This window comes from Mastigoproctus giganteus, chromosome 7, assembly GCF_048544385.1.
Source record: "Mastigoproctus giganteus isolate SK-2022 chromosome 7, ASM4854438v1, whole genome shotgun sequence".
NCBI lineage: Eukaryota > Metazoa > Arthropoda > Arachnida > Uropygi > Thelyphonidae > Mastigoproctus > Mastigoproctus giganteus.
In genome coordinates, this window is record NC_143581.1 from 52,766,437 (window position 1) to 52,784,366 (window position 17,930).

At 37.9% G+C, this 17,930-nt stretch overlaps 1 protein-coding gene across 5 annotated transcripts in view; it reads right to left on the reverse strand.

Annotated features, from left to right (window-relative positions):
* The window catches only part of LOC150082893 (AP-1 complex subunit gamma-1-like), a 489,084-nt gene extending 471,863 nt beyond the window's left edge, over positions 1-17,221 (reverse strand). For 3 of the 5 annotated variants that reach the window (XM_090377666.1, XM_090377663.1, XM_090377661.1), the window contains exon 1: positions 16,414-16,620. In XM_090377666.1, the coding sequence (XP_090233792.1) occupies positions 16,414-16,439 (26 nt within the window). In that variant the 5' untranslated portion in view covers positions 16,440-16,620. Of the gene's footprint in view, positions 1-15,806; positions 16,141-16,413; positions 16,621-17,109 lie in introns of those variants that run through there. The other 2 variants (XM_090377665.1, XM_090377664.1) reach the window with 2 other exon arrangements.
* Positions 17,222-17,930: the final 709 nt, after the last annotated feature.

The window sequence follows — 17,930 nt, forward strand, 5'->3', positions numbered from 1 at the left end:
CTTGGAAGCTACTAAGCTTTACATACCAACTAAGAAATATTGTTCAAGGTTTAGGCCTAAATGGATGTCAGATGAACTAATGAGACATATGGCAGAGAAGAGAAATGCATGGGATACATACAAATTAACACGTGACACAGAAGCCTATGATAGATACAACCTGATCTGTAACCAAGTTACAAAGGAAGTTAGGCAGGCGAAGGCAGATTATGAGAAATCTTTGGCAAGGGATGCAAAGAAAAACAGCAAAGAGTTCTTTACTTATGTAAACTCTAGAAGGAAAGGGATGAATTTGATTGGTCCACTTGATATCGATGGGTCAACTGTTGATGATCGTGCTCAGGTAGCTAACAAACTAAATGAATATTTTGCATCGACATTCACACATGAGGAGTTATTCAGCGAGGGAATGCCAGAGGTGTATTCAACTCTGGCAGTAAGCTAGAGAATCTTGTAATAACTGAGAGTAAAGTGGAGGAGAAATTGTTGAAGATAAACATAAGAAAGGCACCTGGGGTGGATGGGATCTATCCAGTTATATTAAAGGAGGCAGCAAAGGCAGTAAGCAAGCAAACCCTTCGCCATAATTATGAGAGCTTCCTTGGACTCGGGGGAGGTACCCACAAACTGGAGATGTGCAAATGTGACCCCAATTCACAAAGGAGGATCAAAGGCTGACAAAAGTAATTATAAACCTGTGAGTTTAACTTCTGTTCCAGGAAAATAAATTGAAGCACTGGTTAAAGAAGCACTGCAGGATCATCTACACAAGACTTCAGTTATAGCTCGGACACAGCATGGTTTTGTTAAGGGGAAGTCCTGCCTGACCAATTTGATTGGATATTATGATGCAGGGAATAACTTTGATATTATATACTTGGATCTTAGAAAGGCTTTTGATACTGTTGCACATGGAAGACTGTTGCACAAATTGGAGCAGTGTGGCATTGGAGGCAAATTGCTGCTATGGATAAAGAGGGGGTTGAGGGGGAGAAGACAGAGAGTGGTAATCAATGGACACTGCTCATCGTGGAGCAATGTTATTAGTGGATTCCCTCAGGGTTCAGTGTTGGGTCCATTGTTTTCTGTATTTATAAATGATATTGAAGATGGCATATCAAGCTTAATGTCCAAGTTTGCAGACAATACAAAGGTTGGCAGGATTGTCAAGGACACTACTGACACTATGCTGCTGCAACAGGATCTGGAAAGGTTGAGCAGATGGGCTGAGAGGTGGCAAATTAAGTTTAACATTGACAAATGTAAAGTACATGGGAAACAGCAACCCCAGAGCAATGTGTCAACTCTGTGGTACTACACTGACAGTGGTAGAGAATGAAAGGGACCTGGGGGATGGTTGTGCAGGCAGATATGAAGTTCTCTGAGCAGTGCAGACGGGTGCAAGAGTAGCTCATGGTGTCTTGTCAATGATATACAGGAATTTTTCTAGCAGGGATAAGGAGGTGATTATTCCCTTGTATAAGGCAATGGTCAGGCCACACCTGGAGTACTGTATACAGGTCTGGAGGCTTCACTTCAAGAAGGATGTAAAGCTGCTGGAACAAGTACAGAGAAGGGCAACAAGATTAGTGAATGGAACAAAGGGGTACTCTTACAAAGAAAGGCTTAAGTTTTGCAAATTACAGTGTCTGGAGATTAGGCACCAGTGAGGTGATATGATAGAGGTGTATAAAGTCTTGAATGGTTTGAGCATGCTCAATGCTGATGGGATTCTTCCTCTTGCTCAGAATAATCAGCTGAGAGGGCATAAATTCAAATTGAGGAAAGACAGATGTAGGATAGACGTGCGGAAATTTGCCTTTATCCAGTGGGTAGTTGGTTGGTGGAACAAACTTCCATCCCTTGTTGTGGAAGTTGATAGCCTAAATAAATTTAGGGCTCAGCTGGACAGGTATTTCGAACGAACGGAGGGGTAAGGTGGTAGTGGTTTTTTTTTTTTTTTTTTGGCTGATGCTGCATAAGCTTGCTTTCTTGCATCATGCCTCTACTAATGCTAACTCAAGACTCTAGCAACTTACCAAGTGATGCACTCCTAATTCAGGCCCCAGAAAAGAATAACCAGGTGCAAACTACTCTGGTTTGAAAGGACATAGTTTTATTAGGGGACTCCATTGTCAGGGAAACTGGAAATATTTTTTGTAATAAGGATAGGTGGACTAGAACCACGGTATGTCAGGAGCAACTATTAATGATGTCAACAACAGACTGTCAGATTTTAAGAGGGATAAAGAGAATATTATTATTCATGTGGGGACTAATGACATTAAGAATACACGATCTGACAATTTGTTAGACAAATATAGGACCACGCTGAAGAAATGCCACAAGTTAGGTCACAATGTCTATGATTATGCTGAAAGCCTTGTGGATTAACTCAAAACTTGAAGGACTCTGCAAAGCTTTTGGGTGGGAAATTTCTTTCAGCTTGGCCTGCACTTGTGGGTAGAAGGGATCTGTTTTGTAGAGATGGGATACATTTAAACAAAGGTGGTGCAAGAGTTTTTGCCAGCATTATTGAGAATACCTTAAAGGTTCAGGGAAACTGCTAGTTTGGGGGGGGGGGACAAGGGTAATATAGATATGCATTTATCTGATAGTATTGGTCAAATTGCACATAACTCAAGAATTCTCGTTTGTTACCACAACAGAACATATTAGCAAGATGTTCTGAGTGCAGAAATGTTTCAAATGAGCAGGCAGCTAATACCACGAAAGCGAGCTTAAATAACTTTAAGGGGTGTGTCAGGTTAGTCAACTATACAAAAACACCAAGTCTTAATTGTTTATACAGTAATGTCAGAAGTGTCGTCAACAAAATGACTGAATTTTAACTGCTTGTTAGGACAAGTAACTGACATAATAGGGCTTACATAAACTTGGTGCCACCCAGAGATAGGGGATGATGAGTTTCAATATGGTATGTATAATGTATTTAGGAAGCATAGGGAAGATAGAAGGGGTCATGCATCTTATCAAAAGCAGCCCGAGCACAACGAAAACCTTCCCAGATTCAGACATTTCGCATGCTAATACAGAATCTGTATAGTGTGAGATAGTTGAAAGCAAAGGTATAATGAGAGTGGGAGTAATCTACAGGCCAGGTGATTGTGAAGATTATGATAAGAGCCTCTACATACAAATTGAATGGGCAAGTGAGCATGAATGTCTTATTATGGACGATTTTAATTTGCTTCTAATTGATTGGAGCAAATGGGAGAGAAACTCCACATGGGGCCAAAATTTTAAATCAACTAGATGATTGCTATTTGTATCAACATGTCAGGGGAAAGTACTCTGGAAAACAATACTCTAGACCTCATAATCGCCCGTGAACCAGATGAAATAATAGGGCTGAGAGTACAGGAACCAGTAACAGGAAGTGATCATGGAGATCTATGGTGAACAATGAAGAGAGAGGTAGCAGTAGTTAAAGGCAAAGGAATGGGTTATAACTTCAGGAAAGGAAATTACAACGGCTTAAGGTGTTACATGGCCTCTATTACTGGGCAGATATCTCACAGAGAGAGAATACAATTGAACTACGGTATACCTTTAAAAACATTAATCACATTAGCCTTGAATGCTTATATACCATTAAAAAAAAATAAAAAAAATAAAAAAAAATACTCCACGAGGATTCCAAGTGGAATGAATAATGAAGTTGCCAGATTACTTGAGCAGAAAAAAGGCAGCATAGAAAAGTTAAGAGCAATAAAAATTACAGAAGCATATAATAGCGACAAATTGATCTGTAATAGTGCCACAGAAAAGGTTAGGCTGGCAAAGGCAGATTATGAGAAAATCGCTGGAATTCTTCACATAAGAGAAGAACAAACAAGATTGGACCCTTATGTAATAGACATGGGATAGTATTAGATACCCCAGCTGAACTCAACAGTTACTTCGCATCGATATTTACAGAAGAAAAACACCCTTCACGTCAATGAGAAATTATAGGAATGAAGTTGAAAAAAAATGTAATAAATGATGTTGAAATTTCACACGTTTATTTAATAAAAAAAAAAAAAAAAAAAAACTTTCGAGCCTACAGGCCAGTAAGGCTTCTGGGGTTGATGGCATATACCCTATAATGATTTTTAATGGTTTTATATGTAAACTGAAGTGATATTTTGTTATTTTTTTGATGAAAACCCCAAACACGAAAGGTATCAAAACCTATAGTACTTAGTACCGTGCATGGGTTGAAGGAGAAGTATGGGGGGAGAGGGGTGCCGGAAACTTTGCTCTAGAGACTAAACATGGGTTTCACCACTTCAAGCCTCCAATAAGCAAAGTGGTGGTATTTCGCCGGTTGATGAAAGTCATCTACCACTTGGGACTTGAAAAAGTTGTTTACAGGGGGGGGGATGCTGGAAATTTGAAACAAAAGCCAACAAAGAACCACGGCAAATTATGGGAAACTTACCTGACAAACTGCTTTGCCGCTACAGCAGTTTCTCACTGCATTCTCGGCAAACAGACGATGCATATTATCAGTTAGTTTCCCGTGGTTCTCATGTCGGTTTTCTTTACCTTCGCCCCATGTTGCATTCAGTTTGTTTGTACACCTTATTAATCCATAATGTGTTTTTAATCCTCTTAATATTTTTTCAGATTAAATTTTATTAAGATTTAAGCAGTACTATAGTCATAAAATCAGCTGAAGTATATTCATAGTATACTCTATGAATGTTACGAAAAGCAGAGTAACAAAAAAAAAAAAAAAAAAGTAAAGTGCAGCCATTATCAACCCACTGCAGGATGGAAGCCTCCTCAACAATTCATGCTGAGGGAAATGGACCATAATCTGCCACGCTGGTCCAGTGCGGGTTGGCAGATCGACCGTATTCAGCAGTCAGGGGCTCGAACCCCGGTCTACTCAAAGAGAGTGTGCTATTGCACTCCCGCTCCTGCCCACTCGGCTACGGAGCCCTACGGAAAAGCAGAGTATACTGTGCATATCAGATTTATTAATTAAATTTGCTTCAGTCACATAGAAATAGCATAAAACTATAAGTATGGCCTAGGAATCAAATTCTAATAAATATATTTTTTAATTTTTAGTAAATATTTTAATAATATTTGTTTTTAAGTCTTTCAAAAATCAGAAGGTATACACAATTCACTGAAAAAAAATCCTGAGGGTATACAGCATATACATTCCACCAGGGTTTCCCAAACTTTTTCAAGTGTGGACCGGTGTTTGTAGTTTTTTTTTTCGCTGCCCACCTATAGTTATAAATTAATGTATTTTCAATAATTATACTCGTAGGTTCGGGAAATCACACTACCATTAGGACATTTAACATACTAGTAATAATGCAATTAGGTATCCATTAACATCAGTAAATATAAATAAAATATAGGTAATTCATTTCTTTGTTTATTATCAAAGGTTTATATAAAATTGACATATTTTAGGAAAGGAAATTTTCTTTTTGTTTTATGTAGGTATATTAACCCCAGGGGCTCACATCTGGTGAGTATGGGCTTGGCACACCCAAGGTCCTGAGCTGGATATCATCATTCTTCTCTTGCTTGGTGATTCCCTTCTACTTCTGACTCTGTTTGTTTGTTCGTTCGTTCGTTCGTTCGTTCTCTCTCTCTCTCTCTCAGAGTAATTCAGAAATTTTTTTTTTTGGCTGGTGCAGCATAAGCCTCAGGCTTCATTGCACCATATGGCTAATAATAATAATAATAATATCAAATATGGTGTTTGCAGACCAGTACCAGGCCACAGACAACACTTTGGGAAACCCTGCCCTCCAATGAAGCCCTGGATTTAAGTAATTGTCAAGGTGACCATTATGGCACCAAGTATTGCATAGAAGTATTTTACGATAAATCCAAAGGACAAAACTGTTTGCATATTTAATTTATGTGACACCACCATTTATGTGTTTTTGTGTTTGTGGGACAGCTTTGCGACAGAAGAACATCATGTTGTGCAACACTGTGACAAGCGGGATGAGTTCATACCAGGACAATGTAATGCGAAATATATTCCTTTAGTGCAATCAAACAAGGTTCTTCTTTCACCCCTGCACATCAAATTTGGATTGATGAAAAATTTCATTAAGAGACTAGACAAAGAAGGTAACGGATTTGCATACTTGAAGTGTGTTTCCTAATTTAACATATGCCATGCTTAAGGAATTTTTGTAGAACCCCAAATTAGGAAACTGCTGAAAGACGATGTGTTTGAAACCCAGTTAAAGGAGGTTGAATTGGCAGCTTGGCAATCATTTAAGGTGGTAGTACAAGGTTTACTGGGTAATAGGAAAGAAGAAAACTATGAAATGTTGGTGTCTAATATACTCAAGAGCTATAAAAATAAAGACTGTTGAAAATTTATTTTCTTCATTCCAATTTCTAAATTTTCCCCGAAAATCTGGGAGATAGTAATAGTAATCATGGCATGTGATGCAAGAAAGCAAGCGTATGAGCTTATGTAGCATCAGCCAAAAAAAAAAAAAAAATTCACACAACCATTCCCTCTAAACGTTTGTCCAGTTCCTCCTTAAATTTATTTAACCTATCAACTTACACAATGACAGATAGAAGTTTGTTCCAGAAATTAACCACCCGCTGGCTAAAGGCAAATTTCCGCACATCTATTCTAGTGTCTCCTCAATTTCAATTTATATCTCCTTAGGTTCGTAATCTGAACAAGTGGATGAATCCCACCAGAATTCAGCGTGCTCAACCCATTCAAGGCCTTACACACCTCAATCAGATCACCTCGCAGGAGCCTAGTCTTCAGCTACAGCAATTTGCAGAACTTAAGCCTCTCTTGGTAAGAGGATCCCTTCATTCCCCTCACCTATCTTGTTGCCCTTCTCTGTACACACTCAAGCAAATCTACATCCTTCCTAAAATGAGGCCTCCAGACCTGCACGCAGTACTCAAGGCGTGGTCTGACCATTGCCTTATACAGAGGGACAATCACCTCCTTTTCCCTGCTAGCAAAATTCCTGTATATCATTGACAAAACCCCATGACCTGCTCTTGCAGCCTGTCTGCACTGTTCAGAAAACTTCATATCTGATTGCACAATTACTCCCAGGTCTTTTTCATTTTCTACCACCCTAAGTGTAGTACCACACGGTTGGTACGTTCCTCTGGGGTTACTTCTACCCATATGCAGTACTTTGCATTTGTCAATGTTAAACTTCAGTTGCCACTTCTCAGCCCATCTTGCCAAATTTTCCAGACCCTGCTGCAGTAGCACATTGCCATTACTGTCATTAACAACCCTGCTAACCTTTGTATGATGTAAGTGATAAACAAGGGAGCAGTTTCATCAAAGTTTTTCCAAGATGGAAAAGTGGTACCAAGGTCACTGGGATCCTGTAATGATGGGGGATTACTGCTGGTTCCTTGTGAGGGAGAGTAACCTGAATACAAGAGAAAATCCTTTAGGAAACAATTTTAGGAACATTTACAAGTATGCTGATTATATATTATTGAAATATAACTATTTCGCAATGATCTATGATATTTTTTCCGAAGTTAAATGTCCTGTTTTTTTTTTACACTTGTATTACAAAACTTGAATTATACAGTATTTGAAGATTAAATGCAAGAGGCATAATATGATATGGGTTTAAATTAACTATATAATATTGGTGTAGATACACCATATTACCCATAAATATAACTACATAAGTAGTGTAAAGGCATCCCTTTAATTTTATCTCATATTGTGGCTGCCTTCACAACGAGATACCAGGTATTGCACTACTTCGAATAAAGAATGCTTATTTATTCTCAAGTAGGCACCACCACCACCAAGACATCACCATTTCAAAGCTAGTTGTATGTGTGATATAATAACTGTACTATCAACTTGTCCCTATTAGAATTAGAAAAGCAAAAAGTAGAGGGAAAGTTATAGTAGGAGAGGAAGAAGAAAAGAAATGGGGCAGAAGAATGAAAAGGACTAACTCCTTCAACTCACACCACTCAAAAACTCAAAACTCCTCGAATAGGCAATGCTTCCCCATTGGGGAAGACCGTTATTACTTATTCTCGGAAACTCTGTGATCACCAAGCTCCCCCTGGCGGCACTGTTTTGAAGCTAGTTAGCTTTATTATCTGTGGGTGGGCAGATATTCTAATAATGCAAACATGCCACCACAGTTGCGAAGTCGTTCCACAATATGAGAGATGCCAAATGGGGAACAGAATGATACAGTATTTGAAGATTAAATGCACGAGGCATAATATGATATGGATTTAAATTAGCTAAATAATATCGGTGTAGATACACCACAGTTTACTCATAAATTTAACTACATATGTAGTGTAAAGGCATCCTTTAATTTTATCTCACATTGTAGCTGCCCTCACAACGAGATACCAGATATTGCACTACTTCGAATAAATACCACTCCTCTTGTAGAGGAGATTACTTTTATTTATTCTCAAGTGGGCGCCACCACCCACACGGCACCATTTCAAAACTAGTTGGTTTCATCATCGGTGGGCAGGCAGGTACCCTGATAATGCAAACATGCCATCACAGTTGCAAAGTCGTTCCACAATATGAGAGATGCTAAATGGTGTACAGAATATAAACTATATAAACTTGAATTATACATATACAGTAGAACCTAAATAAAAAGTTTTCTAAGTGACTGCAGTGTTCTCCCCAGAAAATTTTGCCAGCTGGGTGGCATTATGAAGTAGTCGAGTGAGGGAGTGTAATACTTCGCAATATTATAAAATTTTCTGTTACATATTTATAAATGTGACTTAAACGATCCAGAGCAAAAATCCATGCGGTGCACCCATTCGATAGGTCCAGGGGAGAACACTGGACTGGAGGTTTAGAACTTCTTAGAAGGGAAAATGACCTAAGGGTATGAAATATTAACTACACAAATAAAAATGAAAAGATACACATACATAAGTTAAAGATCATTTTTAAGTACTATTTCAGAATTTATAAACATTTTGCTGTCAATGGGAAACATTTTTAAACTGGGGATTTCTAATTGCTTAACATTCTGTTCATTAAACTCATAACCAAGTTGGAAGGATGAGCTCCTCTGGAGTTTCAACCTACCTTAAAAAGATTACAATAAGACAGAGCAACAATTCACTAAGTAATTGAGAACTGTTCACAACCATCAGAACTTAACAGCAAATGCTTCACTGTGCTTCACAGGGTCGACGCTATCCAATTATGGATATCAAAGAAAACAATTGCAATATGTCACTTACATTATATCAAAATGTTTATACTAAAAAGGTTTTAGGGCTGAAAGCCTCAGACTATGGAAAACTCACTAATCAAACAAGTTAGTGCACAGCATCATGTTAGTTCGTAGTAAATCACCGAAATAGAGGTGAAATGGCATCGTTTTTTGTTATATCTCATATTGTGAATGCCTTCACGAGTTGCCCTGATATTAAACTACCATCAATACACGATGGTCTGACACTGGATTCTCGAATAGGCAACACTTACCGATGGATTCTCAACAGCTACCACAACCCAGGGGTCGTGGTATCTGCCGAGAATAAGTAACATTAGTCTTTTCCATTGGCGAATCGTTGCTTACTGGGGGTAGTGAATATCAGGGCAACTCGTTGTGAAGGAATTCACAATATGAATTATATTAAAAGCGATGCCATTTCACCTACTTTGATAACTTACTAAGAACTAAAATGATGCTTGGCACTAACTTGTTCGATTACCAAAACCTTTATATTGTTTTATATTTTTTTTAATATTAAAAATAAAGAATTACTATATTTAAAAAAGTGTTAAGCGGGAAAATGTCATTATAATAATACACTGTGCATTCTTTATCACAAACGTTTTGTACAGGAAAACGTTTTACCCAAGAAACTTCTTACACGGGAAAATAATACATTACAATATATAGAGGTGAGATTGGGACTTAAGAAACAAAACCTAGTACAGGGAAAAACTTCTAATGTGGGAATTTCTTATCCAGGTTCTACTATATATCCCTTTATTTTAACATTAAATGTTGGTACATCTTTTAATTGAAGTGGGCGCCTCCATAGCCAGGTGGGCAGGAGCAGCAGTGCGTAGCACACGCTACTTGATTACAACGGGATTCGAGCCTGTGACCACCAAATACGGAGGATGCGGAAAGGTCAGGGAATGACCACCGCATATCCCAGGAGCAATATGACCTTAGTTGCTAATGCTCCTAAAAACCAAATAACAACATCTTTTGATGTAGATGTGATAGACTTTTTATGGTGATTTTCAGAATCAGCACATTATTTCCACCAGAATCACATATTTTCATTGCAGAGGTATGACAAAAAATATTTTTTGTTGGCTAGCACAATAATGAAAATTTTTAGCTTATGCCTTCTTTGTAAAAGAAATTTTTAGCTTATGCCTTCTTTGTAAAAAAAAAAAAAAAAGGCATAAGCTAAAACTTTTCATTATTGTGCTAGCCAACAAAAAATATTTTTTGTCATACCTCTGCAATGAAAATATGTGATTCTGGTGGAAATAAATGTGCTGATTCTGAAAATCACCATAAAAAGTCTATCACATCTACATCAAAAGATGTTGTTATTCGGTTTTTAGGAGCATTAGCAACTAAGGCTATATTGCTCCGGGGATATGCAGTGGTCATTCCCTGACCTTTCCGCATCCTCCTTATTTGTTTCTAATCTCAATTGCAGGGAGGGACAAGAAATATTATGATAGGATATATATACACACTTACGCCTTGATTATCATCCATGAAGAAGTGAAACCTTTTAATTATATCTCTATATACATTAAAAAAAGTTTTCCTCCTAGTGATATTTATTTGAGCCAATAGGAGAAGAGAGCGAGGTAATTAAGTCACTACAAATGCAATTAATTATTGACAACTGTGAACATAATGTTCACCAACCTCATGCTTTGCTGTCTAACATTTGATGTTCCATTGTAACATTTTTTGTATATTAATGAATATTGTATATTTGTACAAATAGTTTAGTAATTTGTAAATATTTTAAATATTTGTATAGTTTGTAGTTGAGTTAGTTAAATGAATCCCGTAGTCTGTAGTTAGTTAAATGGTTTTAGTCCTGCTCTTTCAGATGCAATAATATTCTTCATGCATTATGGCAACCGAAGCAACCCCAGTGACTCACATCTAGTGAATATAGGCTTGGGACACCCAAGGTCCTGAGCTGGATATCATCATTCTTCTCTTTTTTGGAAATTCCCTTCTACTTCTGACTCTTGTTTTCTCTTTCTCTTTCTTTCTCTCTCTCTCTCTCTCTCTCTCTCAGGGTAATTCAGAAATTTTTTTTTCTGCTGGTGCAGCATAAGCCTCAGGCTTCCTTGAACCATATGGCTAATGATAATAATAAGAAGAAGAAAAGGCCTTTTCCTAAGTGACCTATGTGAATGCAGGTAAATAATTACATAGTGATATTTATTTGACCTTGAAAATTCCACACACTACAAATGCACAGGTAAATAATTACATAGGTCATTTCCTGATTAGATGTCGATCACAGTGACATTATGTTTTTTTGTCTGGCAGCACCGGGGGGCTCCTACAACTCCATGTTTTTACTCTGTGTAGAATACAATACTCTGCATAAGGCCAGGGTGTGTGCTAGTTCCTCAGGCCACTAATTGAAATCAACTAAATTGTCTTTGTTCCACTAGAGAATTACCTGGAGACCAGCATTCAAGGAATTGGTAGCGGATATTCGAGAAGTTGAAGCTGATTGAGCAGGGCAAGGTTTCTCAAAATGGAAAGTGGAATGCAATGTGCTATCGTCGGCAAAACTATGGATAGGAAATCCAGTAAATGGAAGAAGGTCATTAATATACAAGAGGGAAAGAAATGGGGGAAAGAACTGAACCTTGGAGGACACCAATATTAGTGAAGAAGTTAGAAAACAAAGCCATCCACCATCGCCCTCAGTGAACGATCAGAGAGAAAACTGGATAACCAATTACAAAAAAACAGTTGGCAAACCATACGATGGAAGCTTGTTTAGAAGACCTTTATGCCAAACTCGATCGAAAGCCTTTGAGATCCCAAGAGCAACTGCTTGTGTTTCACCAAACTTTTCCATTGAATTTGTCCATAAATGAGTAACATAAGACAGAATATCACCAGTGAGTCAACACTGACGGAATCCATACTGGAGATCGTTGATCAGACTGAAGGTTTCTAGGTAGTTTAAGAGTTGGCAGTTAATTGATTTCTCCATTACTTTAGAAAGAGTAGAAGTAACTGCAATGGGACGATAATTCAACAGGAGGGATCTGTCACCCTTTTTAGGAACTGACTGGATATGAGCAAATTTCCAAGCGGAAGGAAAAACACCTTTAGAATAAGAAAGTGAAAAAAGGCAGCAAAGAACAGGAGTAAGTTCAGGAGCACAGGTTTTGAGAACAAGTGGAGAAATACCATCAGGACCTGGAGCTTTGTTAGCATCAAGATTCGTCAAAATCCTTCTGACGGAAGACCACAAGAGGCATTGAATGGAGCGTACTAGGAATGGTGGGAAGTGTTATACCAAGATCATTAATATGGGAGTTGGAAGAAAAATGGGATGCTAGCAGGTCAGCTTCATCCTTGGCTGAAGTGACAACAGAACCATCTGGTTTTGACAGAGGTGGGAGCAGAGATGGGCAAAAGTTGTGGCCAATAGCTTTGGAAAGAGACCAGAATGCTCTGCTACCATTAGGGCAAGAAGCAAGTTTTCTACTCTTGGCCTGTTCGAAATTTAGTTTGAACTGGTCTGATTAATAACTGCTTTTCAATTGTTGCAAGCTTTGGTGGAGGCAGATAATGGACCTGGAGATTTGGAAACAAACCAATTACAATATGCAACATTCTTCTCTTGAACAGCCTTAGCACATTTATTGGAAAACCAAGTTTAAGCTAATGGACAAGAATATAAGGTGGAAAGTGAAATAAAGGATTCCATTCCTACAAGAATAATTTCACTGACACGATCTGAGCAAACATTGACATCAGAAGTTTTGAAACAGTAATCCGACCAAGGAAAAGAAACCTCGCAGGTCATCCCATTTTACATTCTTATATTGCCAAACAATGCGAGGTTGGGAATAGCCATGAAATAAAGGCTCCATTTGAGAAGAGACAATTACCAAGTTGTGATCTGAGGTGCCTAAAGGACCACTCACTTATTATTATTATTATTATTATTAATATCCATATGATGCAAGGAAGCCTGAGGCTTATGCTGCACCAGGAAAAAAAAAAAAAATGTTCCCGAGTAACCCTGAGAGAGAGAGAGTGAGAGTCAAAAGTAGAAGGGAATCACCAAGAAAGAGAAGAATGATGATATCCAGCTCAGGACCCTGGGTGTGCCAAGCCCATACTCACCAGATGTGAGCCCCCGGGGTTACTTTGACCATGTACTTAGAAGGGTTGTTTGTGAGAAAAAGATCAAACATGTTGGCTGTATGTTTAGGACTGTCCGGTATTCTTGTAGGTATATGAACAATCTGTGCAAGGTCATTAGTAATTGCAAAAGTCTCAGCATCTCGACTAGCTGGGTCGGGTGTGACTAGAAAATGGAAGCCAGCTAAAGTTGTGAACATTAAAATCACCAAGAAAAATAACTTCACTGTTAGGAAAGTTGGACTGGAGGAAGTCAAGTTGCAAAAAGAGGAAATCAAAGAGTTCCAAGAACGGTAGAGACCTCAGATGAATTTTACACAATGAGGTAGAGATTTTAAACCGGAGAAGATCGAAAAGAGGCGATTCCAAATTACCAAGTCTCTGACAGGGAATATCAGAATGGACATATGCACAAGTACCACCTTTGAGGCGAAAGGAATCATACAGCGAATAATTTAGGCAACTGAGATGAGCAGTAGTTGAATCAACCGATAACTGAGATTCTGTCAGAAAAAGTACATGGGGTTTGGCAGACTGCAAGTGGAAATGGACATCGTTGAGATTAGAATTGAGACCACGTATATTTGTGAAATGAACTAGGCAGTGTCTGGGAGGTTTAGATCTTTTTCACAGTTAAGCTTACTCTATTAGTTTGACAATTCATGGTGTATTCAATAGTAAGAAAAAGTGGGGGGGGGGGGCATGCTGTATGAAATAATGAAATTTTTGGATATGGTGCACACATGGTAAGAATATACCCAGATCCTTGATATAACGTAGCCTTAACAATGCCCCACACATGCATGCTACTCGGACTCCCTCCAGTCACTATCTAGCATAGTACAGGTAGCAAGATTATAGCTGATCTAGAAGCTTCCTAAAGAGTTACCAATAGGTTCGGTCCAGTGTACTAACTAGGGCCAGCCTGTGAACACCACTTTAGAGCTGCGACTGCTAATAACAATTTGTGTATGGGAATTTTGTTTTGTTTATACATTTTTCATTACATTAACATGAAAATTACAACAGTTCTTCATTTCTTGTGATTTATTTAATTGTTACTGTACATTTTTACCCATAGTTCTGATCCAATCCATACAAGGACAGAAGGTTTTTTCTTTTTTTTTTTTTTTTTTTTTTTTTATCTGCTCTTTGAAAGGTTATCATGGATGGAGATTATTCAACAAATATTCTCAGGTTGGTAGAAATCTACTCTAGCTGGCATGAGATAAAAATCAATACTTATTAATATAAAAAGGCAACTAGATTGGTGAATGGGACAAAGGGGTTCTCTTACGAAGAAAGGCTTAAGTTTTGCAAATTACAGTGTCTGGAAACTAGGCACCAGCGGGGTGATCTGATAGAGGTGTACAAAGCCTTGAATGGTTTGAGCATGCTCAATGCTGATGGGATTCTTCCTCTAGCTCAGAAAAATCACCTGAGAGGGCATAAATTCAAATTGAGGAAAGACAGATGTAGGATAGATGTGCGGAAATTTGCCTTTAGCCAGCGGGTGGTTGGTGGGTGGAACAGACTTCCATCCCTTGTCGTGGAAGTTGATAGCCTAAATAAGTTTAAGGCTCAGCTGGACAGGTATTTCGAACGAACAGAGGGGTGAAGTGGAAGTGGTTATTTTTATTTATTTATGTTACTTTTTTTTTTTTTTTTTTGGCTGATGCTGCATAAGCTTGCTTTCTTGCATCAAATGCCTCTACTAATGCTAATGCTAATATTCTACTGGTTATGGTGGTACTTGACCATAAATATCTATGTACTGCTATGAGAGTAGATCAAACAATTTCAAATTTTCTATTATTTCAATTGTGCACAAATATCGATTTTCGCCCATGCAATTTATTATAATGCTTTTCCTACAACCATTTCAATTTTAAAGAATTTGATTTTGATTTTTTTGCCCCCAGTATTTATGCAATTCGAATAAATACTACAAATTCCGAATTTCACAGGTCTCACTATAGCATGCTTTCCTCTAGCTATTGCACATATGTATCTTAGAATAATAGGTTTTTGAAACCTATATCATGAGGAGTATTTCTCAAGTTTTGCAACTCGGGTATTAAAAAAATAAATAAATACTAGCTTCAGGAAAACCAAGTCTGAACTTTGGGGAAACCTTCTATATAACTTAGCTTTATATTAATTTCAAATACACTTTTCGGCATAAAGAAAAGCCGTTATTGCAAACCATCTTTCAGAGAATATTCCTCTGGATTCCATAATAAACTTCACCTCCCTAATTATCGAAAGGGGGGATGATATGTGAAAGGTGTGGCAACAAAATAATCTAATTTTTTTTTTTTCCTACAGGCAAGCGTTTTGACACAAGTAATAACCAAATGTCTATAATTTTCATAGGCACTTAAATGTAAACAAACTTACCGCCTGTAATGAACTTAACGCAGTACACTAACTAAATCAAATATTATTACAGTACGTTTTAACAGACGTCTACCGACAGACAACTAATAAACACACTAATCGACATTCTACTAGTCATCAGCAAACACCACAAGAAAATGTAAAGAAAAGCTTCTTTTTCCTTTGCATAAACTTATTATCGTGAATCATTCACTATTCGTGAAGTCCGTAATAAAATCAAATGCCTTGCTTTATGTCAATAATAACTCACTATCTTCTTAATCATTTTCCAGATTTTATTATATCTACGTGGAATAACTACACGAAATACAATTTTCGCATTTTGCTTATACCATACAGAGGTTGTTACAGGTACTGTACGATACTTTAAGCCGAAAGTCCCAGGTAAGATAATCTCTAACTCAAAACGCAAACTCACTTGCGCTACATATCCAAAAGACAGTGTTTTATGGCGGCTACTTCTGTCGTAAGAACTTTTCCGGTTAGTCGGAAATTACATCTCATGTTTAGCAACATTTGAAAAACGAAAGGCATTTACATGAAAACGGAAATTCATCAGCTGGTAAAAACTAAAAAATTACTCGTCAATAATTCATTATTCACTTACCTGGACAAGGCTGATTGAATATCCATTTTGGATGGTTTTCAGAAGACCAAAAAACTTGAGCCGGTGGCCGAAATAAATTGTATTCCAGAGGTTGAACGAAGAAACAACAGTTTGATGGTAAGTTATTCGCAAAGCAGGAGGTGGTACCATCTGGTGCAGACAGGTGTGGGACAGAAAGTTCGTGACCCACTACACTTATGGGTGTTTGATAACACACACACAACGATAACGGAATGAAAACGGAAGTTTTTAGCCAACGTGGCAGAATACTTGACTCGGAAGTAGCTATGAAATTATTTAGAGAGGGAAAAGGTTATAAAATAATGCAAACATCAAATGACGCATTTTAATTAATAATAAAAAATCTTTCTTTACTTCCTAAGTAAAATAAAGGAAGACACTCATTGATGAAAAATTCTGTTTTACTTCTCATGGAACACTGTTTCGGAGAGTGTGGAGGGAAAACGGCGTGAAAATATGGATTTTGGTAAGTAAGAGAAATCTAAGGAAACGTTACACTATACCACTCACGTTATATTCACAAGAAGAGTGCAACGCTCATACATTTCTGTTCTGTAAGCCTCCCAATCGTTGATTTGGAGCGGGGGGTGGGATTCACATTAAATCCGTATGAAAATAATTGTAAATGGTGAGTAATGTGGAAGGGCTATTATAAAATTTATAAATTATACGAACCTGGTAAATATTGCTGTTCTTGCGTTGCTAATGGCGTGATCTTTGCAAGATGAAAATGCATTAAAATTTATTAAATTCTTTTCGTAATGCTACACTGACGTATTGTGTTAATGCGGCTGCCAGTCTCCCACATGCCTGCGCGTGTAGCACAGTGGTATCGTCACCATCATTCACCACACCGAGTGGAAAAGGCCCGATTTCGAATCCCGTCGATGTCGCGAGGAACTTTAATGGGCTTTTTTTCACTCCGTGGCTGAGTTAGTTGGACTCAGGCGTAGAAGCAAGGTTTTTCGTCCAGTAAAACAGGCAAATCGACCGTAGAACACACGCAATTTACGGACATAACACACAATGCACTCCACATGATTTAATTATTGGGGTGGCCTAAAAATAATAGTTTGGTTGTTTGTTTTTTTTTTTTTTTTGTTTTTTTTTTTAGTTGAGAAGATGAAAGAACATACTTGTTAACATTATACTTGAACTTCAATAGAGGGCAATTTTCAGGAAATACGTATGAAGAAAGTTGGTTCTGTGAATTTGAAGTCTAACAGTAAAAGGATGTTGACTGATTGGGGCATGTGTTCTGGAAGATAGACCGGGAATTATAAACCAATTCAGAAGAACTGCGCCCATGGAAGTATCTATAAAAAAAGACATGCCGCAGAAACAGAAAGTCTATGAGACAGAGAGTGGAGAGACTCTGTAAGAGCTGAGTCATTAATTAACCTAAACTGCCCTCTTCTGAATAGAATTTAGAAGCCTCAGAGGGGTTTTGGGGACACATCCACAGACGCGGGAATAATATTCAATGGTAGGGCGGA